The sequence below is a fragment of the Schistocerca americana genome, chromosome 10 (assembly GCF_021461395.2).
Source record: "Schistocerca americana isolate TAMUIC-IGC-003095 chromosome 10, iqSchAmer2.1, whole genome shotgun sequence".
NCBI lineage: Eukaryota > Metazoa > Arthropoda > Insecta > Orthoptera > Acrididae > Schistocerca > Schistocerca americana.
In genome coordinates this window covers 146,981,465-147,007,896 of record NC_060128.1, presented here as the reverse complement: position 1 = coordinate 147,007,896, position 26,432 = coordinate 146,981,465, and the positions used below count along the sequence as shown (strand labels likewise).

At 40.5% G+C, this 26,432-nt stretch overlaps 1 protein-coding gene across 1 annotated transcript in view; it reads right to left on the bottom strand.

The window, feature by feature from the left end:
- Positions 1-26,432, bottom strand: part of LOC124552315 (ras-related protein Rab-27A) — a 70,226-nt gene that overhangs the window by 40,763 nt on the left and 3,031 nt on the right. Inside the window, exon 3 of the mRNA XM_047126588.1 lies at positions 12,914-12,981. Within this exon, the coding sequence (XP_046982544.1) occupies positions 12,914-12,981 (68 nt within the window). The remainder of the gene's footprint in view (positions 1-12,913; positions 12,982-26,432) is intronic.

The window sequence follows — 26,432 nt, the reverse complement described above, 5'->3', positions numbered from 1 at the left end:
CCTTCATACACAAATTATAAAATAAGAAAAACAATAGAAAAATCAGACTCCAATAACAACAATACAGAAAGAACAGATTGCTATTCATAACATAGAGCATGCACAGAGTTGCAGACAAGGACAATGAAAAAGAATGCTACAAATTTTTCAGCTCTTGGACAAACTCCTTCCTAAGAAGCAGAAAAAAAAAGAAACAGAAATTCATGCAACTCACACACACATGGTTACTCCTTCTGTGTACTAAGGCCCAACAGCGAATGGAGTGGGGGGGAAGTGAATACAGCACAGCCATATCAGAGTTGGCACACCATCTTCTTCACCAGACTTCACCCAGTATGTTGTCCACAACAGCAAATGTTCAGCAGACACATGAGTATCGTCAGCATTGCGCCAGGGAAGTGTGATAGGACTACCGAAGCAGCAGAGCAGAGCAGAGACATATAGGTGGCTAACTATATCACATGTACCTCCCAAGTCTCAACAGTTCTCTTCAGTTGAAACTTCCGGGCTGAGAGGCCGTGGTCGATGTATAAAATTTCCACCTGACGTTTCGCCAGTAGCCGGACGACCTCAGAAGATGTCTCCCACAGATGGGAGACAAAACATCAGGTGGAAATTTTATACATCGACCACGGCCTCTCAGCCCGGAAGTTTCAACTGAAGACAACGCTGGCCATGAAAGCCTACATTGTATGACTCAACAGTTCTTTTAAAAAAGCCAATCACTTCTCTCTATTGTCATGCTCTCCCTACATCTACATCTACATATATACTCCACTAGCCACCAAGCAGTGTGTGGCAGAGGGCACAATTCACGCGCCAAAGTCATGCGCAAGGGAAAAACGAATGCCTGAACACCTCAGTACGAGCTCTTATTTCCCTTATCTTTGAATGATGATCATTACGTGATTTGAAAGTTGGTGGTAATAATATATGCTCTACATCCTCGGTGAAGATTGGATTTCGGAATTTAGTGAGCAGCCCCTTCTGTTTAGCATGTCGTCTATCTGCAAGTGTGTCCCACTTCAAACTTTCTATGAGATTTGTAATGCTCTCGCGATGGGTAAATGTACCGGTCACGAATCTTGCTGCTCTTCTTTGGACCTTCTCAATCTCTTGAGTCAGACCCAACTGGTAAGGGTCCCATGCAGACAAACAATACTCTAAGACTGGACGAACTAACGTATTGTAAGATATTTCCTTTGTGAAGGACTGCATTGCTTCAGAATTCTACCAATAAACCGTAATCTAGAGTTCACCTTACCTGTTACTTGTGTTATCTGATCATACCATTTGAGATCATTTTGAATAGTCACACCCAGATACTTGACTGATGTTACCGCTTCCAAAGACTGATCATTTATTTTGTACTCATACATTAATGGGGACTTTCGCCTTGTTATACGCAGTAGGTGACACTTACTAATATTGAGATATAACTCCCAATCATTACACCACGCATTTATTTTCTGCAAATACTCATTGATTTGTTCACAACTTTCGTGTGATACTACTTTCCTGTAGACTACAGCATCATCGGCAAACAGTCTAAGGCTACTGTGAATACCATCAACCAGATTGTTTATGTAAATCGTCAAAAGCAGAGGACCTATTATGCTGCCTTGGGGCACTCCTGAAGTTACTCTTGTTTCTGTTGAAGTCACCCCGTTCAGGACAACATACTGCTCCCTGTCTGTTAGAAAACTTTCTATCCAACCGCATATGTCACTGGATAGACCGTAAGCGCACACTTTTTGTAGCAAGCGACAGTGCGGAACTGAGTCGAACGCCTTTCGAAAGTCGAGAAATATGGCATCAACCTGGGAGCCGGTATCTAGAGCTTGTTGTATATCATGCACAAAGAGGGCCAGCTGTGTCTCGCATGACCGCTGTTTCCTAAAACCGAGCTGGTTTCTGCAGATGAGCTTCTCAGACTCTAGAAAGGTCATTTTGTATGAACACAAAATATGTTCCCTATTAGTAAGTTGCAAATGATTGGAGTGCTAAACTTGGAGATTGGTTACTGTGCGGAACATTTATGTATATGCACAAATAAAGGTGGCAATCCCTACATAATAATGAGGTAAAAATACTTGCAAACTTTAAATACTGTGTCACAATTATTATTTATGGAAATTCCCGTCATTATCATCATATATTTATGTCTACATTCATACTCTGCAAACCACTGTTGTGCATGGCAGAGGGTACTACCCACTGTACCATTTATTACAGCTTCTTCCCATTTCATTCATGTATAGAGTGTGAGAAAAATGATTGTTCAAATGCCTCTTTGTGCACTGTTATTAATCTAATCTTGTTTTCACGATCCTCATAGGAGCAACACTAGGGACTGTGGTATATAAGGTATGATCAAAAAGTAATTGAAGTTTTTGTTTATCTTTAAAGAATCTCTGTTTATTCATCAACATCAACTTTGTCCCCTTCAGAATACTCCACCTCACTTGTGCCACTTCCAATCTTGGAAGTACTTCTGGAACTTACTTTTTATTGTGATATTAAGCTCCTTCAGCAATTCTGCTTTTACCTCACCAATGATGGCAAAATGACAGCCTTTGATGGTTCTCTTTGGCCTTGGAAATAGAAAGAGGTTGTGTGGGGGTTTGTCAAAAATCATGAACATACATTGAGATGTGAGCAGAAGCATTATCGTGATGCAATTTCCACAAGTATTTCTGCCACAGTTCATCTACATCTACATTTATACTCCGCAAGCCACCCAACGGTGTGTGGCGGAGGGCACTTTACGTGCCACTGTCATTACCTCCCTTTCCTGTTCCAGTCGCGTATGGTTCGCGGGAAGAACGACTGCTGGAAAGCCTCTGTGTGCACTCGAATCTCTCTAATTTTACATTCGTGATCTCCTCGGGAGGTATAAGTAAGCGCCTCTGTTGCAGAGTCTGCCACCTGAGTTTGTTAAACATCTCCGTAACGCTATCACGGTTACCAAATAACCCTGTGACGAAACGCGCCGCTCTTCTTTGGATCTTCTCTATCTCCTCCGTCAACCCGATCTGGTACGGATCCCACACTGATGAGCAATACTCAAGTATAGGTCGAACGAGTGTTTTGTAAGCCACCTCCTCTGTTGATGGACTACATTTTCTAAGGACTCTCCCAATGAATCTCAACCTAGTACCCGCCTTACCAACAATTAATTTTATATGATCATTCCACTTCAAATCGTTCCGCATGCATACTCCCAGATATTTTACAGAAGTAACTGCTACCAGTGTTTGTCCCGCTATCATATAATCATACAATAAAGGATCCTTCTTTCTATGTATTCGCAATACATTACATTTGTCTATGTTAAGGGTCAGTTGCCACTCCCTGCACCAAGTGCCTATCCGCTGCAGATCTTCCTGCATTTCACTACAATTTCTAATGCTGCAACTTCTCTGTATACTACAGCATCATCCGCGAAAAGCCGCATGCACCTTTCGACACTATCTACTAGGTCATTTATATATATTGTGAAAAGCAATGGTCCCATAACACTCCCCTGTGGCACGCTAGATGTTACTTTAACGTCTGTAGACGTCTCTCCATTGATAACAACATGCTGTGTTCTGTTTGCTAAAAACTCTTCAATCCAGCCACACAGCTGGTCTGATATTCCATAGGCTCTTACTTTGTTTATCAGGCGACAGTGCGGAACTGTATCGAACGCCTTCTGGAAGTCAAGAAAAATAGCATCTACTTGGGTGCCTGTATCTAATATTTTCTGGGTCTCATGAACAAATAAAGCGAGTTGGGTCTCACACGATCGCTGTTTCCGGAATCAATGTTGATTCCTACATAGTAGATTCTGGGTTTCCAAAAAAGACATGATACTCGAGCAAATAACATGTTCTAAAACTCTACAACAGATCGACGTCAGAGATATAGGTCTATAGTTTTGCGCATCTGCTCGACGACCCTTCTTGAAGACTGGGACTACCTGTGCTCTTTTCCAATCATTTGGAACCTTCCGTTCCTCTAGAGACTTGCGGTACATGGCTGTTAGAAGGGGGGCAAGTTCTTTCGCGTACTCTGTGTAGAATCTAATTGGTATCCCATCAGGTCCAGTGGACTTTCCTCCACTTCAGATTGCTTCACACAAATGGCGCATAACTTCCTAGTAATATTCTTTACTGACCACGCGATCATAAGGCAGGAACTCATAGTACACTGTTTCATTGCAATCGAAGAAACATTCAGGAGAACCTTCACATGTGATTGAACTTTAATTTTTTTCGATCTTGGCTCTTCAGGCAGTTTCCATTGGGATGATTGGGCCTTGGTTTAAATGTCATATCCATATAACCATGTTATAACCTTCTTTATAGGTTCTGACTTGTTGACTTTATTCAGAAATTTCTCAGCAATGTCATCAGCTATCTCTCTGATGGTGATTCAGCCATTTCTTTACTTCTTCCACATTGTCATCACTAATTGATGTGCTAGGGCATTCAGGGTGGTCATCGTCTTCAACGACATCTTGACCCGCTTTGAAATGTTTATACTACTTGTAAATTCTTGTCCTACTCATAATAGATTCGACACAAGCCACAGTCAACATTTCAAATGCAGTACTGCAATTTATTCCATTTTTCAAGCAAAATTCAATGCAAATTCTTTGCTCAAACTTTTTCAAAATTAAAAATTCACCTTTTTGACTGTCAACAATAAACTAAATATTCAAAACAGCTGAAAAATGCAAACATACATCAGGAACAAATGAACCAAAAGATGAAAAAAAGTTTGAAAATCAGATTATAAGGCCCACAAAATTAAAAAAAAATCCCCTATATGGTAAGCAGCAATCTACCCTTTTCACAATATTGTTGTTATTCCATCCTGGATTCTGCATTATTTCATTACAGCTCATATTCCTACATTCATCACATAAGAGGGTTCTCGGAACTTTGTAAGTAGGCTTTCTTGGGATATTTTGCTTCTACCTTCAAGTGTCTGCTGGTTCAGTTCCTTCAGCATATCTGTAATGCTCATCGGTGCATCAAACAAACCTGAGACCATTCGCACAGTCCTTCTTTGTATACACTAAATACCCCCACTGCCTGTTAGTCCTACCTGGTACAGGTACCAAGTATTTGAGTAATATTCTATCTAGGGTGAGTTGTACAGGTGTCCAATAACCAGTTTCCTTTGCAGAATGTTGCATTTTCCCTACTACTCCACCAATTAAACTAAGACTGGTGCCTGCTTTACCTACAACTGAGCCTATGCGATCATTCTATTTATTTCCCCTACAAATATATGAGTCTTTTAGTGTTTTGAGAGTCAAACCCAGGCCTGGCGAAGTGTGGCTCACGAGCCATTCTCCTCCAGCGAGTGCTTCCACATCCAACTTGACACCTGCAGTGCTGTTACAACCCTGCCACAGCCTATTGTTCACTTGTTTGTCTGCACTGCTACAAATATTTACTCACTTTAATTCTGTTGCTCGGAGCAACAGGTTTGTAAATGTTTAATGACATTAAACAGTGTACTGAGAAAAATGGTAATTTTCAAAAGCACTATCTACATCTACATCTACATTTATACTCCGCAAGCCACCCAACGGTGTGTGGCGGAGGGCACTTTACGTGCCATTGTCATTACCTCCCTTTCCTGTTCCAGTCACCGAGCAAGGTGGCGCAGTGGTTAGCACACTGGACTCGCATTCGGGAGGACGACGGTTCAATCCCGTCTCCGGCCATCCTGATTTAGGTTTTCCGTGATTTCCCTAAATCGCTTCAGGCAAATGCCGGGATGGTTCCTTTGAAAGGGCACAGCCGATTTCCTTCCCCATCCTTCCCTCACCCGAGCTTGCGCTCCGTCTCTAATGACCTCGTTGTCGACGGGACGTTAAACACTAATCTCCTCCTCCTCCTCCTGTTCCAGTCGCGTATGGTTCGCGGGAAGAACGACTGTCTGAAAGCCTCCGTGCGCGCTCTAATCTCTCTAATTTTACATTCGTGATCTCCTCGGGAGGTATAAGTAGGGGGAAGCAATATATTCGATACCTCATCCAGAAACGCACCCTCTCGAAACCTGGCGAGCAAGCTACACCGCGATGCAGAGCGCCTCTCTTGCAGAGTCTGCCACTTGAGTTTATTAAACATCTCTGTAACGCTATCACGGTTACCAAATAACCCTGTGACAAAACGCACCGCTCTTCTTTGGATCTTCTCTATCTACTCCGTCAACCCGATCTGGTACTGGTGTGCTGATAGCACACCAGTTACAATTGATATCAAAAATATCTTCCCTGCTCAATTAAGAACCAGCAGAAAAAAAAGAGTTCAACTTTTCAAAGAACTATTCATCAGGAAGCACTAAATGGAAAAGTGTCAGAATGCTATCAGCAATGAAACATGTAATGAAAATTATGAATATATTATAACACAAGAAAGAAGCAAGTAAAATCTCACTATTCAATCAAAAATTTAAACAGTTTTCAGAAAAATATTTATGCAGAATAAGGAGATACATTTCTTCATCCTGAAATTCACTGGCAAAAAAATATTTAGGCTAGTCTTTTTTTTTCATTTAGAAAAGAACTTTTTAAGTTTTTAGATAAAGATGTAAATTCAGATACAATGAAATTTAAAAATAAACTGAAGGATTCAATTTTTTTAAAATAAGAATCAGCATTTCTAATAGATTTCACAAATAATTTGAATTTTCGTTTGCAAAGAAAGGAACACAAAATTTCTGATATGTTTGTAGATATTAATGGATTAATGTCTAAACTTGTGTTGCTTACACTGCAATGAAACAAGGAAAATGTTTGTCATTTTCTGAGGTAATATGAAATAAAATTTTCAATACTAACTTTTGTTATTGATGTAATCTCTGAGAGTTTCACTGTCATTTCAAAGATTTGAAATCCCTAGAATTGCGTGCTGCCCCCCCTTTCTTTTTCTTTAATAGTGTGTTGAAAATTAGCCTCGGAAGTGTCAGAAGTGAGCTTGAAGAATATTTGTGCAATGTAAAAAATGATCTGTTCTTACTACCCAGACTGGAAAAAGTAGTGCAATTTTTGAATTCATGCTACAAGATTGGTCCCCAAACTCACCAACTTCATTCATGAAATAAAATCATATTTCGGATCAAGATACATATGTGAAAGTACATTAAATCTTCTCAGTGTAGTGCAACGATCAATGAGTTGTCAGAACATCAGCTTTGCTTCCAAAAATGCAATCTGAAATTGATATTGCAGAAGTAGTAAAGACCGAGTTAAACAAATTTGCCCCAGGTATTTAAAAAAATCTCACTAATGCAACTAAAGGTCTGACACATATAACGAAATGAGAATCAAAGTTTTAATAGTTTACATCATATGATGTTTACACGTAAGGAGTAGGTAGGGCCCCATGATGACTGACAGTTGTCCCCTGACATTGGCTGGTGTGGCTGTGGTGAGGCCGTAACAGTACTGCACGAGTTCTGTTGCAGGGGGGAAGAACTTAACAGAGGTGAACTGCCTGCAAACTAAGCTTTTCCTGGTCTGACCTAACATGCTACTGATACTTTATTCCAAAGAGGAGGACACATTAGGAATTTTTTAATTTCACAGGTTTTAAAACATCCAATTTTCAAACTTTTTTAATCTTGTCGGTACACATGTTCCTGATGTACATTTGCATTTTCAGCTGTTTTGAATATTTAGTTTATTGTTGACAGTCAAAAAGATTAAACATGTTTTCGAGTGTTCGTGAATTTTTACTTTCAAACAAGCTGGATCAAAGAAAATGCATTACATTTTGCTGCATTTGAAATGTTAAGTGTGGCTTTTGGCACATTTACTGTGAGCAAATTTATAAATGTTTCAAAGAGGATTGCAAAGATGCTTAAGATGACGACTGCCCTGGATGCCCTAGCACATCAATTACTGATGACAATGTGGAAGAAGTAAAGAAAATGGTTCTGGAAAACCATTACACCATCATCAAAGAAGTTGCTGATAATGTCGGCAGTTTCTTTGGCTCATGCAAAGAATTTTTTCTGATGTTTTGGACATGAAACGTGTACCAGCAAAGTTTGTACCAAAACTGTTAATGTTGAGCAAAAATGATCCACACAGACATCACTCAGGAATTGTTAAATGAAGCTGACAACAATCCAGAACCTCTAAAGAAGGTTATAACAGGTGACAAAACATGAACATATGAGTAAGACACTGAAACCAAGGCCAAAGGAAACTGCTTGAAGAGCCAAGATAGAAAAAATTTGCAAGTTTGATTACATGTGGAGGCTGTTTACACTGTTTTCTTCCATTGCAATGGAACAGTGCATTGTTAGTTCCTACCTTATGGTTGTACTGTCAATATGGAATACTACCTGAAAGTTTTGCGCTGTTTGTGTGAAGCAATCTGAAGAAAATGACCAGAATTGTGGCAAAAACACTCAGGGAAATTGCATCATGATAATGCTCCTGCTGACATTTCAACGTGGATTTTTTGGCAAAAATAAAAGTTTTACGTTGCCTCAGCCGCCATATTCACCAGATATGGCCCCCAGTGACTTCTTTCTATACCCGAGGCTGAAAACAACCACGAAAGGACATCATTTTGCCACCAATGATGAGATAAAAACAGAATTGCTGAAATAGCTGAACACCATAATGGAAAGTGAATTCCAGAAGTGTTTCCAAGGTTGGAAAAAGCACTGGCACATGTGTATTATATCTGAGGGGCATTGCTCTGTATGGGACAGATTTGATTTTGGTGAATAAGTAAAGATTCTTTAAAGAAAAAGAAAAACTTCTATTACTTTTACAGTGCACCACTTATGTCTGTTTTCAAGTGGAGGCCACTGTATTATGGGAAGGGGGTGGGGGGTCAGAAGCCAGTAAAATTTCTACATTTTGTGCTAATTGTATTATCTTGTGAGTCAGTCAAGTTTCTTAGTTATAAACTTTGCAAACATCAGAGTTTTATGGAATGTAATTTCATTATCACTATTATATTTATTTCTTCTGAACTGACCTCAGCTGACAAGCTGCTCAAAAACTTCGTGGTTTCATACATACTGCTACTACACAGCAGATTGAACCCCAGATCTCTGAATTTGTAGCTCAACACTTACCCACTCAATCATCAAGTACACATCATCATCATCATCATCATCATTATTGTTGTCAATTATTATTATTATTATTATTATTACTATTAGTAGTAGTAGTAGTAGTAGTAGTAGTACCAGTAGTAGGAACAGCAGCAGCAACAGTAACAAAGTTTAGAGGTGACTAAATGCAAGATGCAGCAAGCTTGTACAAAAGCTACATGCAATAATGCATAAAGGCATTATGGGCAGCCTAAATAATGGAAACTCACTTCCAATACTGAAGGTGGTTCAGTAGAGACTCAGGGCATACATCTGTGTGTGTGTGTGTGTGTGTGTGTGTGTGTGTGTGTGTGTGTGGTGGGGATGAAGAGGGGGGGGGGGGGGGGGGGAGGGAAATGTCCACAGGCAGGGCAACTGTGACAGAGATAATAAGTGGGAAGTGACCCTGCGCAATTTCTTTCAGGCAGTGTCAAAGACAGGACACAAACCGTACATAAGAAGATGCCAGATGGAACATGTGGCTGCTGTCACATGATTGATTGTGCAGTCTCCAATTAAATCCACTTGCCCAAGAGCAGCTGAACTTAGAACATTAGGAAATGAGACTATAAAACTGATATATAATGTTTGCTACTTGGGCAACAAAAGTAGGGAGGATATACAGAAAAATGCAGAATGGCAGTAGAATAAAAAGTGTTTCTGAAAAAGAGAATTTTTTTTAAACATCTAATATCAATTTAAATGTGAGGAAGTCTTCTTTGGAAGTATTAGTCTGGGGTGAAACACCGATGATAGGCAGCGCAGGTGAGAATAAAATATTTTGAATGTGGTGCTACAGAAAAATGCTGAAGACTGGAGGGGTAGACCTAACAACAAACTAGGAAACTGAATAGAACTGGAGAAAAAAGAAATTTATGGCACAACTTAACTATAAGAAGGCATTAGCTGGCAGGACACATCCTGAGGCATTAAGAAATCATCAATTTTGTATTGGAGGGAAGTGTGGGCACTAAAAATTGTAGAGAGACACATTAAGCAGGTTCAAATTGATGCGGTATTCAGAGACAAAGAGGCTTGCAGAGAACGGAGTAGAACGGAGAGCTGCATCAAACCAGTCTTTGGACTGCAGAATACAACAGCAGCACCAACAACAGTGTAGTCAGGACCAAGTTTATTTCCATGAGAAGTTGATTTAAACGTGGTGCTATGGGACTGCTTCAAGATTAAGTGTGTATTTCAGAATACTGAGAAATTTAATGGACAGTTTACTGACAGAGTATCCACAAATACATGCATCACTGGGCAGCGGTGGCTACTCGGGTGGAAACTGTATGCGACATGTGACTAAAATTTTAGTCTTCTGCCACGAAAAAGGGTCACTGACTAGACTCCATTTTGTCTGTTCCCAGCTGAAAGTGGAACCCGTCTACGTCATTGTTACACTTAATAGTGCTTGGACTCACATTAAGCTTTGTGTTTCAGCTGAATTCACACCAATTTGGCCTTCTTTGCTGTAGCTACGAACGTCAAGCAGTTTAATGCTTGAGACAAGAACTGCAACTTTTTCAGCAGCAAGAATATTGTTTTTTTGGCAATGGCAGTGCTCTTTGGCAATTTTCACGGTATGGGCACTCGGTTGTAGTCTGATGCACTTTTCTTTGCCTAACTCTTTTCCACTAATAATGAAGACATCATCAGAGGCTATAAACATTCAGACAGCAGTGTCAATTTTAGACAGGCTCAATGGTCACATTGTGAAAAGAACAGAGCATTTCCTGAGACCAAGAAGTCTCACAGAATTGGGTTGTGGAGCTCATAGTGTGGCATAGATGGCAATGTTTGCTTTATTCGGCACTAAGACCCACAAATACCTAATAATTACTTTTGGAAGAAATGGCTGCTATGACAAAGAGATAAATATGGTATTATGTTATTAAAGAGCTCAGCTTCTAGTAAAAAAAAGAACCCCCTAAAGGGGAAGTTCTTCTCCATTTGCAAGAAGTCACAGATCAAATCAACAGAGTACTAAGACGAGACAGTACTGATGCAATGGTTAAACAATTAAGAAGTAGGAGTATACATGATGATTCTTATTGATGTTTAAAAATTCCTGAAGCAATGAAGATGATGCTGAGATAAATAATTCCAAAATCGGATGACAAATGTTGAATATGTGATTTCACCAGGTGACATACCTCACCTCATGTGCAAAGGGCTTGTCAATTCTATCCTCGCCAGTAGGGGGCAATTTTACACATCACACTGTTAGGCTACACTGTTTTTGAACATATTTTGTAAATGCAATATGTTGTAAATGTACCGGTTACAAAATATTGTCCTCGCTTTAGCCAAGCAAAAGTGTCCTTCAAAAATGGTTCAAATGGCTCGTAGCATCATGGGACTTAACTTCTGAGGTCATCAGTCCCCTAGAACTTAGAACTATTTAAACCTAACTAACCTAAGGACATCACACACATCCATGCCTAAGGCAGGATTCGAACCAGCGACCGCAGCTGTCGCGCGGTTCCAGACTGTAGTGCCTAGAACTGCTCAGCCACCCCGGCCGGTGCAAAAAAGTGTCCTTATTTTGTATTTATTTCCTTCTGTCCCTCCTTTTTTTGTTTATAGACTTTATTTAGTAAAGAAAACACAGCTCGTTTACTGGTAGCAATGCAATTTGGAAGGTTACACATATTTACTTGTGATGCAATACAGTAGTTTTTATTGCACTCTGCTTAGCAATTAACTGGTGGAGACTACGAGGCCAGTAAATAAAATAATAAATCTTACCTCTATGAAAACACAGAACTGTGTGATGCAGTGCGAAAACTATTGTTCCAGGCACAAGACTCGAGCTCTGAGCCCGACGTGCTAAAGTCTGAGATGAGATGATCAGGTACGAAGGACCAATTGGCCTCTCATCTGGTGACATCAAATGTTTAATATCTGTCATCCAATTTTGGTGTATTTCCCGACATTTGTGACCTCACGTATCTTATATCAAATTACTTGTCTCAGCAACATCACTTCGGGGGTTTTTAAATGTTAATATGAATAAATGTGTATAAAATCTTTTGTACATGAGGTCAAATGTATACTGGAACTACAAATAGAAGCATCAACTCTTGGCTTATGGAAAGCAGGATCAATTGTCATTCATCGATAATACAGTTTTATCAAGTTCTAATCATTACTATGTTAGGATATAAAGAGGCCATAGCAATTCAAAAATAGAATAGTAGTTTAAGCAAGAAGGAGGAGGACTGATATTTGACAAACTGTGGGCCTCAGCACTAAATAATGTGAACACATGTCAGCACAATCCGCAGAGCTTAGGAAGTGGTCCAGAGACATCATGAACCAACCGTTGGATGGATACATGTAAAGAGCTTGGCCTGGTGAACTTGTTTCAGTTTGAAACCGCTACCCAGATCTTTATAGACTCTTATGATGATGTCTCCAGTATTATAAGATGAAGCATTAGGTATAGAAATATACCTCGGACCACAGTGTAATGCCCATAGAACAAAATCACTGATAATGTACATACTGGCCACAAAAGCCCGCAGGGGCCGCGCTCTTTCACTTTTATATACCAGAGGGACTCAGGAAAGAGTTATTGCAGACTGGGGCAGCGAGTTGTTTTGAATGCCATTTTCTGTGTTATTTTGTGTGACGGAAGTCTGTTGCCTCTCCTGATATATTTTACACCGCTACACCAGCTTTGTTTATGTACAAGACTGACATCTATTTTGCCCTGTTCAAAGTTTCCATTATTTAGACACTAAGTGCCTCTGTTGGCAGAACAATGACTATTGTAAACAACAGCAACCTCTCTTGTCCTGCTGTGTCCCACAGCTGCAGGTGTATCCTCTGGCTTCTTCCTTGCGATCTGTACACCTGTGGACAGAGGATAAGATGAAATGCAGAACACAATTCACGTACAAATTATTAGTTTCTAAGTAACAGATAATGCAATGCATTCTGTACTTACTGCTACCAAGGATGGTTGGACACACACACACACACACACACACACACACACACACACACACACACACACACACAGAGAGAGAGAGAGAGAGAGAGAGAGAGAGAGAGAGAGAGGCATTTATTATGAATATGAAAATGCAGTCTGAACCGTGGCAGCTCATTTTTCATACAATTTCAAGGCTAACTTAAATTGCATGATTAACTGTTACATTATGTTTTGAGCTCTGTAACATAATTTTCAACAACTTCATATCAAAATACTCACTAACATTACATCCATCCATCCACTGACACGAACACATACTGTCAATTAATTTAATCAAAATTAGGTCTTTTCATTTGCAAACAATAGAATAACAAAACAGGTATCAAATATACTGAAATCATAATGTTTGAAACCTGTAACAACTCTGTTTATCATACTGTCAGCCTGCTATGCTGTTGGCTATCACAACACCAACTAATTACCTCACAGTTACTGTATTTCATAAAACCAAACCAGATTAACAATGTAAACAAAGTGTTTATTTGGGCTGCTGTATTCTGCAATGAGATACTGTTCATACTAAAAAAATAATGTACTCATACTTGAAACAGGAAACAAGGTAGGAAAGCTTGGGATAATGAAGTTTCAGAGTAATTAACAAAAATGTAATCAGCATTGTTTACTTGTATAAATTCACTTATTTTCTCATGAAAACAAGAGATATGTAATCGTCTTTGTATCACAATTCAATTGTAACCACTGGATGATAATTATCAAAAACTTGTATAACTGTAATTAGCGAATTTACAACTTGATGTCACAGTACTAACTAATGTTATGTACATCCATTGGTAGGAACACACACTGTTGATTCTTTTAACCAGAATTACGAGTTTTCATTTGTGAACAATAGTGTAAAGAGATCTCGAATACTAACTCAGGGCTTAGCTGACTTAACTTTATTATCTGTTACATTCATTTGGTTAATTAGAATGTGTGTGTGTGTGTGTGTGTGTGTGTGTGTGTGTGGGTGGGTGCGCTTTTGCTAACTGCAAATAACAGTAATTTCAAACTTTGTAACCACTGCTCAATATGTTAACACATGTCCCATTACTAACTTTCTGATAAAGTAGATCAAAAATATGTATATAAATAAGTGAAGTATCTATATGGTTGATGATGAAAATGTGTTAGAAAATAAGGGGGGTAGGGCTTCAGTATGATGTAAGATCTTGACCAGCACTCTGCGGCATAATAAATAGTACGCCTGAGACAATAACTGACCTTTCAGGTCATTTGAGAACCATAGTGTTCCCTAGCACATTTTCACTTAAGAAATTTACATAAAACAACTACTGCAAAGCAACGAAATGAAGGTAGCTTCTGGGCAAGCTTCATTATTTTGAACAAACTGAGTTACAACCACTAGATTTCAAGAACATTTATTTCACCTACCATTGACAAAATTAATATCCTGCAAAGACGTTTACTTTGAACTGTTTTCTATTGACAACATTTACCCCACACAAGGTGGTTACACTGCAAGTCCTCCTCAACTATATGTTTCCTGAAACATTCCAACTTTTTGGAAAAGTTCACTGCACTACTTGTTGCAGTATGGAGTGCTTGTCAGTAATAACAGGCTGAAGGCAGTCAGTGCTACTGTATACAGAGTACCACATGTTGAGTTCTTAATATGAAAATGTGAGCAGCTCATTTTCTGCACTGGCCTTATATGACATCTTTGTTACTGTCAGAAAATAGCTTTCCTCAACATGAAGGTTGGTTTTGATACAATAGTGCTTTACTAGGTATGCTCCAACATTTGAATGGACTCACACAGCCAGTTCTACAGGGTCATAAAGTTAGACATTGTGACAAAGTAAGTGGGTTCTTTTCCCATTATGTTTTCTCCCCGCCCCCCCTTTCCCCAGATATTTTAGTTAATTAGAATCTGTTGGTTTGACTAGTTTACGTAAACTTTGTAATCACTGTCAACATTGTTACTAAAGTAGAATCCCATATTTTGGCAAGCTAGACAGCATACTTCAACAGCAATTACTGTTGTATCTGAAAGGTCACACCAGAAGAATCTTTCTTCACTATTCAGTTAATCACGAATGTAAAGTTTTAACTGTAACCTGTAAAGCCCCAGCAAACAACAATAATTAAATATAGTTTTAATTCTTGCAATTTAATAAAAGAGAGGCTGCTGGAAGCCAGTTTAGTTAAGTCTGTGGAAAGATATGAAATGAGCCAGATCTGTGCCCAAAATTACTGGACAGACAATTTAGTACAGAATACAAGTCGACCGAGAAACCAAATTTTAGTTTTAGCTTTAAAATTGACTTATTAGCCTTACACTTTCAAAAAGCCTTTCATCTCCATTTCAACCCCTTAGGAGTGCAATTTCAAACATTCCCTTCATAAACAATGCCCACCATGTAAGCTCCACACTGTCTCCAAATTTCAAGTTTCTATCCTTAACAGTATGGGTTGGGTGAGGATGGATCACTGAATCAGTCTGGCCCTATTTCACTACTTTAGGGGATGAATTTCCAAGAACAGACAAACAGAAATTTTTCATGGATTTTTCGACTTCTAACCGAGAAGCCAAATACCAATTTTCAAAGACTTCAGTTTAAAAATGTTTTCAAATGAAATATTTTCATAAGACAGTTCAACCCTTAGCGGCTGCATTTACAAAAACAGTGACATACATACCTTTTTATTTCTAACAGAGAAGCCAAATACAAATTTTCATAGTTTTAGCTTCAAAAATACTTGTATAATTAAATATACCTAAAAACAAAGATGATGTGACTTACCAAACGAAAGTGCTGGCAGGTCGATAGACACACAAACAAACACAAACCTACACACAAAATTCAAGCTTTCGCAACCAATGGTTGTTTCGTCAGGAAAGAGGGAAGGAGAGGGAAAGATGAAAGGATGTGGGTTTTAAGGGAGAGGGTAAGGAGTCATTCCAATACCGGGAGCGGAAAGACTTACCTTGGGGGAAAAAAGAACAGGTATCACTCGCACACACACACACACACACACACACACACACACACACACACACACACACACACACACATCCATCTGCACATACACAGACACAAGCAGACATTTGTAAAGGCAAAGAGTTCGGGCAGATATGTCAGTCAAAGACATATCTGCCCGAACTCATTGCCTTTACAAATGCCTGCTTGTGTCTGTGCGGATGGATGTGTGCGCGCGTGTGTGTGTGTGTGTGTGTGTGTGTGTGTGTGTGTGTGTGTGTGTGCGCGAGTGATACCTGTCCTTTTAAAACCCGCATCCTTTCATCTTTCCCTCTCCTTCCCTCTTTCCTGACGAAGCAACCATTGGTTGCGAAAGCTTGAATTTTGTGTGTATGTTTGTGTTTGTTTGTGTGTCTATCAACCTGCCAGCACTTTCGTTTGGTAAGTCACATCATCTTTGTTTTTGCATATATTTTTCCCACGTGGAATGTTTCCCTCTATTATATTCATATGTGTAATTAAATATATTCACAAAAATTTTCACCCCCACTGGGACTGAATTTCCAAAAATAGTGAAACCACATTTTTTTTTTTTTTAATTTGTAACTGAGAAGTCACATACCAGCATTCATAGTTGTAGATTTAAAAATACTTGAATAGTTCTTTAACAATGACATATTTTCAAAAAGAAATTTCACTCTTTACTTCATCCCCATAGGGGTAAAATTTTCAAAAATTACTGAAACACATGTTTATTTATCTCTAACTGAGAAACCAAATGCCAATTTTCATAGGTGTAGCTTCAAGATTGCCTCAATAGTGTAATTTTGAAAAAAACTTCATCCTGTACTTCACCCCCTTAGGGATGAAATAGCAAAAACTCCCTTTTAAACAACACCTACAGTAGAAGATCAACGCCTTCTGCAAATTTCAAGTTCCCATCCTTTTTTGGTTTGGGCTGGGCGATTACGAGCCAATGAATCAGTCAGTTGGTACACTGCCTTTTATAACTTATTATTATTATCATCACTATCATCATCAGAGTCTCAAGATAAAGGGGCAAAATTAATTATCTATTAAAAATAATTTGGTTTTGTGGCCAAAACACAATTGAATCCTTTTGTTTTTACCACTCAGAAAATTTCATTTTACCACTCAGGTGGGGATTACCCCCAGGTTGGGAACCATTGCCTTAGGGAATTGCACACCAAGGATGGGTGCACACAGAGTGTATACATGAGGCCTCAAATATGTCGAAGATGGCGACCTAGTAGCCACAGAGGAAACAAGGTATAACCAACTCCAGATCGTGGCACACAATGGGACAAAAGATATCTGTCACCTGGGTTCCGAGGAATTAGCTGTATCATTCCAGTGAATGGCAGAGAAGGTCCAAAAGACCAGTCTTGCTCACAGAGTTGCAACATAGCTCACAATCTGCAGCACTGTCTTCCGACTGACAGGGTCTTCTGGTTCTGAGCCAAGCAGAGAGCTAAAAACTGAGTCTGCAAAGGTTCTGCGACAAGGTAGGCTGTGACTTCCTAGGCTTGCACCATAAGGTTGAAAATTTTAAAGTAGTCCTGAATAGGTCATGTGTACACATCAGAGACTGCTACCCAGGTAGTAGATTGTGTAACAGGTGTACATAAAGGCTTTTTATATTAGGCGGCTCTTCATCCACTAACGAAAACAATAGCTATACGAAATCCAGAAGTGTGAGTATAAGATCCAAAGAAATGTCCCCCACAGAGATCACTACTAAAATCCTACTGCTTAACTGCTGAAGCAATCACAGCAAAGTGCCAGAGATTGATGTGATCCTCAAAAGTACTGAAGGTCACAAAATACTTGGTACAGAAGGTGTGTTAAAATCTGAAACCGAAAGCAGTGTGATTTTTGGTTTAAATCTAAGTGTGTAATGAAAACGTAATTTAATGGTAAATGGAGCTGGTGTATTCGTCACAGTAGGCAAGGAATTCAAATCCATTAAGATAAAAACTGAAACTGGATGTGAAACTGACTGGGCGAAACTGAGTATCAAGGGCAGGCATAAACTTATAACCGGATCCTTCTATCCACCACCGAACTCACTTCCAAATATAACTGAAAACAGAGAAAATCTAGTACGCAACTTCCTCAATGACCTGGTGATTATCAGAGGAAACTTTAATCATCCAACAATCAATTGAGAAAATTACATTTGTGTAAATGGTGGGCATGAAATAATACATGTTTTCCCTGAAAACTATTTGGCACAAGTGTCAGAAAGTCCAATCACGATGGAAATATATTAGGTGTAATGATGATGAATAGATCAGACATTTTTGAGGATGTCCATGTCGAAGCCTATCAGTGACAATGAGGCAGCTGTGGCAACAATGATTCCCACACTACAGGGGCCAACTAAAACAGGTAGAGAGATTTATATGATCAGTAAACTACACAGAGGCAGCAGTGTCATTTCTCAATGAAAAACTTGAAACACCGAGCTACAGACTGGAGCATGCAGAGGAAATCTGGTTTAAGTTTAAAAGAGTAGTCTTTCGTACACTGTTCAGATATGTACATAGGAAAACAGGTCGTTACGGGAGGAGGTGGGGGATTCTTCTGGTAGTCACTGCAAAAAAAGTTTTTAAAGAAACAGAAGCCACTGCATAACAGGTGTAGAGTGAAGCATAATATGGCTATAGCTACAGAGATTCTGAATGAAGCATGTTTGAATATCAAGAAGGCAATGCATGAAACCTTCAATGAATATTTTAGCAGAATCTTATTGAAAACTCTCACACAACGCCCAAAGAAACTGATCATTCGCAAAGACTGTCCATGGCATCAAAGTTAATATCTCAATGCTCAGTGGACAACACAAGAACTGTAACTGAGGGTAGCAAAGCAAATACAGAGATGCTGAATTGCATTTTAAATGTTCCTTTACAAAGAAAGAGTCAGAGATTTTGCCCCAGTTTAATTCACACGTCTTTGGGAAGATGAGTAAAATAGATATTATTATCAGTGGCACTGAGAATCAGTTGAAATTACAAACACTTAGCAGCAAAGTTCCATGGTCTGGTGGAATCCATATTAGATTCTATGCAGAATTTGTGGTCGAGTTAGTCCTTTTTTAAATGATAATATACTGCAGAATGCTTGAACTGTCCAGTAGTTGGAAGAAAGCATACATCGCATCCATCTACAAGAAGGGTACCAGAAGCAATCCACAAAACTACCATCTATTATCCCTGTTCACACACCTGCTGTAGAGTCTAATGAGGTATCTTGAACACTATGACCAACTTCATGCCAATTACATGGATTCCAAAAAAATGTTGGTGCTACAAAAAACAACTTGGGATTTTCTTACATGAAATCCTGAAAGTATGCAGATGGCTACAGTATTTCTTGACTTCTACAACTACACCTTTACTCTGCAAATCACTATGAAGTGCATGGCAGAGGGTATGTCCCATTGTACAAGTTATTAGCGTTTCTTCCTGTTCCATTCATGGAAGGAATGATTGTTTAAATGTCCCAGTGTGCGCTTGAATTGATCTAATCTTGCCCTCATGATCATAATAAGAATGATACATAGAGGCTGCAGCATTTTCCTAGTCATCATTCAAAGCCGGTTCTTCAAACTTTGTTACTAGACTCGATCATGATAGTTTGAGTCTGCCAGTTCAGTTTCTTCAGCATCTCTGTGGCACTCTCCTGCAGTTCAAACAAACCTGTGACTATTAGTGCTGCCCCTCTCTGTATACGTTCAGTATCTCCTGTCCTATTTGGTAGCAATCCCATAAACTTGAGCAATATCCTAGACAGGCTCACACTAGTGATCTGTAAGCAATCTGCAAGGCTGACTGCATTTCTGCAGTATTCTACCAATAAACCGAAGTCGACTACTCACTTTACCTACAACTGAGCCCGTATGATCATTCCATTTCACATCTCCATAAAGTATTACACCCAAGTATTTGTATGAGACGGTCAATTCGAAACATGACTAATTGATATTATGATCATAAGATACTAGGTTTTTTCAGTTTGTGAATACAATTTTACATTCCTGAACATTTAATGCAAGCTGCCAATCTTTGCACCACTTTGAAGTCTTATCAATATCTGACTGAATGTTCATGCACCTTCTTTTTGACGGTACTTCATTATAGATAACTGCATCATCTACAAAAAGTCTGAGGTTACTATTAATATCATCTGCAAGGTCATTAATTTACAACATGACCAGTAACAATCCCAATACACTTCCCTGGGACACATCCGAAGTTACTTCTACATCTGATGATGACTCTCCAAGATAACATGCTGATCACCTCTACCAAAAAGTCATTAATCCAGTCATACATTTCACCTGATAACCGATATGTACACACTTTTGACAACAAGCATAGGTGTGGCAATGAGTAAAATGCTTTTCAAAAATCGAAAAATACTGCACCTACCTGCTTGCCTTGATCCAAAGCATTCATTATGTCATGTGAGAAAAGTGCGAGTTGCTTTTTACATCATCAAAGTTTTCAGAATTCATGTGGGTTGGCATATGTTTGAGCTCAGAATACATTCTAAGATTCTACAACAAATCAATCTCAAGGATACTGCATGGAAATTTTATGGATCACTTCTTGTAAATGGGTGACTTGCACTTTCTTCCAGCTACTGCGCATGGTTTTCTGTTTGAGAAACCCACGACAAATTATAGTTAGAAGAGTGACTAACTCAGCTGCAACTTCAGTACAGAATTCAATGGCGATTCCACTGGGCCCTGGAACATTGTTCAGTTTTAACGATTTTAGCTATTTCTCAACATCACTGACACTAACACTTATTTCAAACACCTTTAAAGTGCTACGAGAATTACAGTGTGGCAATTTTCCTTCATAAAGAAACGTCTGAAAGCGGAGTTAGGCATTTCAGTTTTTACAAAATTGTTACGGCGTTTGTGGCCACTTGTTGACAAACTGCCTGTTGGCTTCTGTCTCAGGTTCTTCAGGTGACATTTGTCTGATGATTTTTCTGATGTTTTACCAGCGTAAGTCGCTGGCATTGTCAAAGCTTTGCCTTCTATTGCTGGTAATGGACTGGAGCTCGTAGCCACAGGCTACATGTACCTGCTGCGCCAACGTCCAAGGGCTTCTCCGCAGTCATTTCCAGTGCGGTTCTCCTCTTGCTACCTGCAATAGTCGTTCGTTCCAGCGTGAGAAGCCAGGATCTGTTTACCTTGAGGCTTTCTTCTTTCTTGTTGAACCTATTCTCGTGTTTATGTATTTCTATAGTTTCTCTGAACAAGTGACTGTGATAGCTCTTCTCTACAGCCAGAACTTCCGTGTTGGCAAATTTTACTATGTGGTCAGTCTTGTACAGTGCATGCTCTGCCACAGCCAATTTCTCCACCTGCCCCTACCTGCAACTGTGATCCCAGTCATTCCAACATAAACTTTTCTGCATGTGCATGGTATGTGGTATATTTCCAACATTGCAAGTGGGTCCCTTTTCTCCTTTGCCAATCTGAGACACTCTTTGATCTTCATTGTAAATAGTCTTCACACTGTGTTTGCGCATTATATGGCTGAGTCTGTTCATCACACTGGGAATGAATGGCAGTTCGGCCGTACCTGACATTCCTTTTTCTGATGTATCACTTTGCCGAGTGTTCGACTCTGTTATTCTTCTAATATAACTTGTGGAGTATGCATTGCTTCTCACAACACTTTCCTGGTGTTGGAATTCATGTCTGAGGTGCTGTGGCCCACATATTTGTCTTGCTCGCATCACGGATATATCAATCATTCCTCTTTTCTGGCTCAGGTGGTCATTTCAAAGTTTTTGCAGATATCAGCCAACGTGTGTTGGTTTTTGATAGATGCTGTGTCCCAGGTTTTCATCATCCCCTGTGACCGCACATCTAAAAATGGTAGTTTTTGTTCTTTTCTACTTCCCTGGCAAATTTTACGTTGGCATGGAGGCTGTTCATGTGTCTTAGAGTGTCACCGAGCTGTTCCTCACCATGGCTACACACAATGAAGGCTCGATATGTTCCAAGAAGAAGTTGGCTATCGCTGGACTAAGAGGACTACCCATGGTGATGACTTCCAGCTATTCGTAGAAGTTGCCACCCCACGAGAAATATGTCATGATGAGACATGCATGAAAGATGTGGGTGATGTCTTGCAGGAAAGTGGAACCGGTGTGTTTCTGAGCATCATTGAGTGGTACTTTTGTAAACAAAGAAACGACATCAAAGCTGACCAGGTGTTGTTTGGTGCAAGTTTTAGTTTCTTCAGCTTCTCAATGAAATGTCCCGAGTCCTTTACATACGTGTCACTATTGCCCACGTGCGGCTGGGGCAGGGAGGCCAAGTATTTTGCCAGTTTATACAACAGTGAGCCAGGACCATTATTCTTACGGACCTTTGGTAATCCATACAGCCAAGATGTCAAATCACCACCCGATCCAGAAATGCACTCTGTCTTCGGGCCACAAGTGGCCCATCGGGACCATCCAACCACCATCTCATCCTCAGCTGAGGATGCGGATAGGAGGGGCCTATGGTCAGCACACTGCTCTCCTGGTTGTTATGATGCTTTTCTTTGACCGAAGCCGCTACTATTCGGTCGAGTAGCTCCTCAATTGACATCACGAGGCTGAGTGCACCCCAAAAAATGGCAACAGCGCATGGTGGCCCAGATGGTCACCCACCCAAGAGCCGGCCATGCCCGACAGCACTTAACTTTGGTGATCTGACGGGAACCGGTGTATCCACTGCGGCAAGGAACATTGCCCAGATCCAGAAAAGAGGCATGATTAATATATTCATAACGCGAGCAAGATGAAAATGTGAGCTGTAACACCTCACGTGCAAAATGCGTCACCTGGAAAGTGTTCTAAGCAGCAATGGATACTACAGAAGTTATATTAGAAGTATAACAGAGTCAAACATTCAGCGAACTGACACATTAGAAAAAGGAATGTTGGGTATGGCCTTTCTGCCATATATTTCCAGTGTGACAGACAGAATCAGCTGTATATTGTGCAAACACAGTGTAAAGACTATTTACAATCGGACAAGAGAGATCAAAGAGTGTCTCAGATCAGCAAAGGAAAAGAGGGACCCCACCTGCAGTGTCGGGCATATACCGCATACCGTGCACATGTGGAAAAGTTTGCGTTGGAATGACTGGATGAACAATCAATACCAGGTTCACAGAACATAAGAGACATTGTAGGTTGGGGCAGGTGGAGAAATCAGCTGTGGCAGAGCACATGCTGAGCGAGACCAACCACACAGTAAAACTTGCCGACATGGAAGTCCTGGATGTAGAGAAGAGCGAAATACACAAACACAAGAATAGCTTCAACAAGAAAGAAGAAAGCCTCAGGGTAAACAGATCCTGGCTTCCCGTGCTGCAGTGAACGACTGTTGCAGGTGGCAAGAGGAGAACCACACCGGGAATGACCGCAGAGAAGCCCTTGGACATTGGCGCGCCAGGTACATAAGGTCTGCAGCCACGAGCACCAGCAATGGAGGGTGAAGCTTTGACAATGCCAGTCACTCATACTGGCGAAACACAAGAAAAATCATGACACGAACATCGGCTGAAGAACCCGAGGCAGAAGCCAACAGGCAGTTTGTCATTTCAGATTTTGCTTTGCTACCCTCAATTTCATTTCCTGTCTCATTCATGAATGACTGGACACTAATTAGGGTGCCACTGACAGCCTTTACTTACAGCCAGAATTTCTTTGGATTTTGTGAAAGATCAATTGACAATACGAGTATTCTGCTATGGTAGTCACCAAAGGCTTCAAGCATTGTCCTCTTGAGAGCCAAACACGTTTCATTCAGCATCTCTCTATCTAGAGTCCTAAGCTTTGTTTTACACCTATTATGCTGTAGTCTGTTTCTTCAGATGTTTCTTTACAGTATCTGTATCCCATGGAGGCTCCCTCCCATTATGAACTGTTCTACAGGGTAAATACCTATGCAGTGCAAGGTCAACTATTATTTGAAACTTGAGTCATATACAGTTCCTCTACATGTAACTGCCCTGTGCTGCAAGTTTCAAGTTTCTCATTCAGATATGATGCTAGTGCCTTTTTATTTACTTTACTGATAATATAAATTTTCTACTTGTTCTAGTTGGCCTTTGATAATCATTGCTGTCATAACAGTGTCATGGTCACTAATATCAGTTTCAATGTGGACATCCTCAAAGAGACGAAATAAGTCTCGGGTGAACAGCCTGGTGTGAGTGTACAAAGGACACAATATTTCAGCTATTGACCTTGTTGCCATCATCAGGTATGCTGATGTACCACCAAGGGATGGCAGGCATGAGGTATATATCAGACTCCCCTTCCCCCTCCCTCGGGTGCACCCTCTGCCGTCCATGCTGCAGGCACTCTCTTGGCCGTCCGTGCCGGGGTTTGACGCCCGACTAGTGGCCCAGCATCTGGGTGTTCCCTTGTAGGTCCGCGGACAGGGAGGTTTGCCGGTGGCGTTTCGGAGGTACCTCCCCCCGTCCTCGAAGTCAGTACATTCTGGTATATTTCTATCTTTTCCTTAATCCAGGTAATGGCTGGTTCCCAAGCTTGGTTAAGGGAATAGCCACTGACACAATTCAGTTCAGGTTTTCTTACTCTGATCTCTATAGCTTCTTTGATGATACAGTACCAATACTTCGAAGTCTGTGTTAGGACTTTGGTCTTGTCATAATCCATGCCGTGAAGTTCTGACAGGTAATGCTCGGTGATTGCAGACTTATTAGGCTGTTGCAAAGTCGTGTGCCGTTGGTGTTCACGGCATCGGTCTTCAATGGTGCGAATTGTCTGACCTATGTATTCCTTACCGCAATGGCACGGTTTTCTGTAAACCCTTGTCCTTAACACTGCTGAGAATTGCTCTGGTTTTAGTTGGAAGGCAGAAGACGGTTTTTACTTGATATTTGCATCAAATGCATCCAACTTTTCCCGATAAGGCCCCACAAAATCGAATATATGCCATGGCCGTGTTTTCCTCAGGTTCTTCATGTGTTTCTGCCGGTTGTGTTGTGAGTGTCAGGCAAAGGGCATTCAGAATTTGCCTTTCCTTATAACCGTTCCTTAGAAACACGGACTTCAGATGGGCCAATTCTTGTTGGAGACTGTCCTCCTCACAGAGGGTACGAGCTCTGTGTACAAGAGTTTTCAGCACGCCATTCTTCTGAGCAGGATGGTGGCAGCTATCCGCATGTAGGTATAAGTGAGTGTGAGTTTTCTTTCTACACATGCTGTGCCCCAACTTGCCGTCATCTCGACTTTTGACGAGAACATCCAAGAATGGGAGCATCCCATCTGATTCTACCTCCATGGTGAACTTGATATTCTCATGTCTTGAGTTGAAATGTGTGAGAAATTCCATCAGCTTGTCTCTTCCATGTGTCAAAATATCAAACATGTCATCCACATATCTGAAGAAACAGGTAGGTTTTAGATGCGCTGACTCCAAGGCTTCTTCCTTGAAATGTTCCATGTACATGTTAGCGACGACGGGAGAGAGAGGACTCCCCATAGCAACACCTTTGGTCTGTTCATAGTAGTCACCATCAAATAGAAAATATGTTGACGTTGGAACATGTCTGAACAGATCGGTGGTTTTCTCATCAAATTTCTGGCCGAAGAGTTCCAGAGATTCAGGTAGCAGAACCCTAGTAAATAAGGAAACCACGTTGAAGCTCACAAGTACGTCAGATTCCTTAATCGTGACGTGGTTGATGTGTCCCAAGAAATCTGAAGAGCTAAGGATGTGGTGTGGGCATGTCCCCATGTGAGGGCTGAGCAGCTCCTTGAGGTACTTGGTTAGAGGATACATCGGGCACCAATATTGCTGACAATAGGACATCATGGGATGTGTTCCTTGTGGACTTTCGGTAAGCCGTACAGCCTCAGAGGAACAGGGGTCCTGGGTCATAACTTCCTTGTGGCCTCCTCAGGGAAGCTGGAATCTTTGAGAAGTGCCAAAGTTTTCCTTCCAACCATCTTGGTAGGATCGGTGTCAATCTTGTGGTATGTGGTGTCATCTAGCAGGTCCCGCATGTTCATGGTGTAATCCTGGTGGGACAAGATTACCACAGCATTATCCTTGTCTGCTGGTAAGACCACTATATCTGGATCTTCTCTTAGCTTCCGGATGGCTGCCCTCTCTTTTTTGGAAATATTCGGTTTCATAGGTCTAGTTCTAATCATTACCCTGCAGGTTTCATGACGCACCTCTCTGCTGCCTCAGGTGGGAGTCGAGCCACTGTCTGGTCAACTGCACTGATGATGGGTACATCTTTAGGTGTCGGAGCAAAGTTCAATCCTTTCTTGAGAACCGA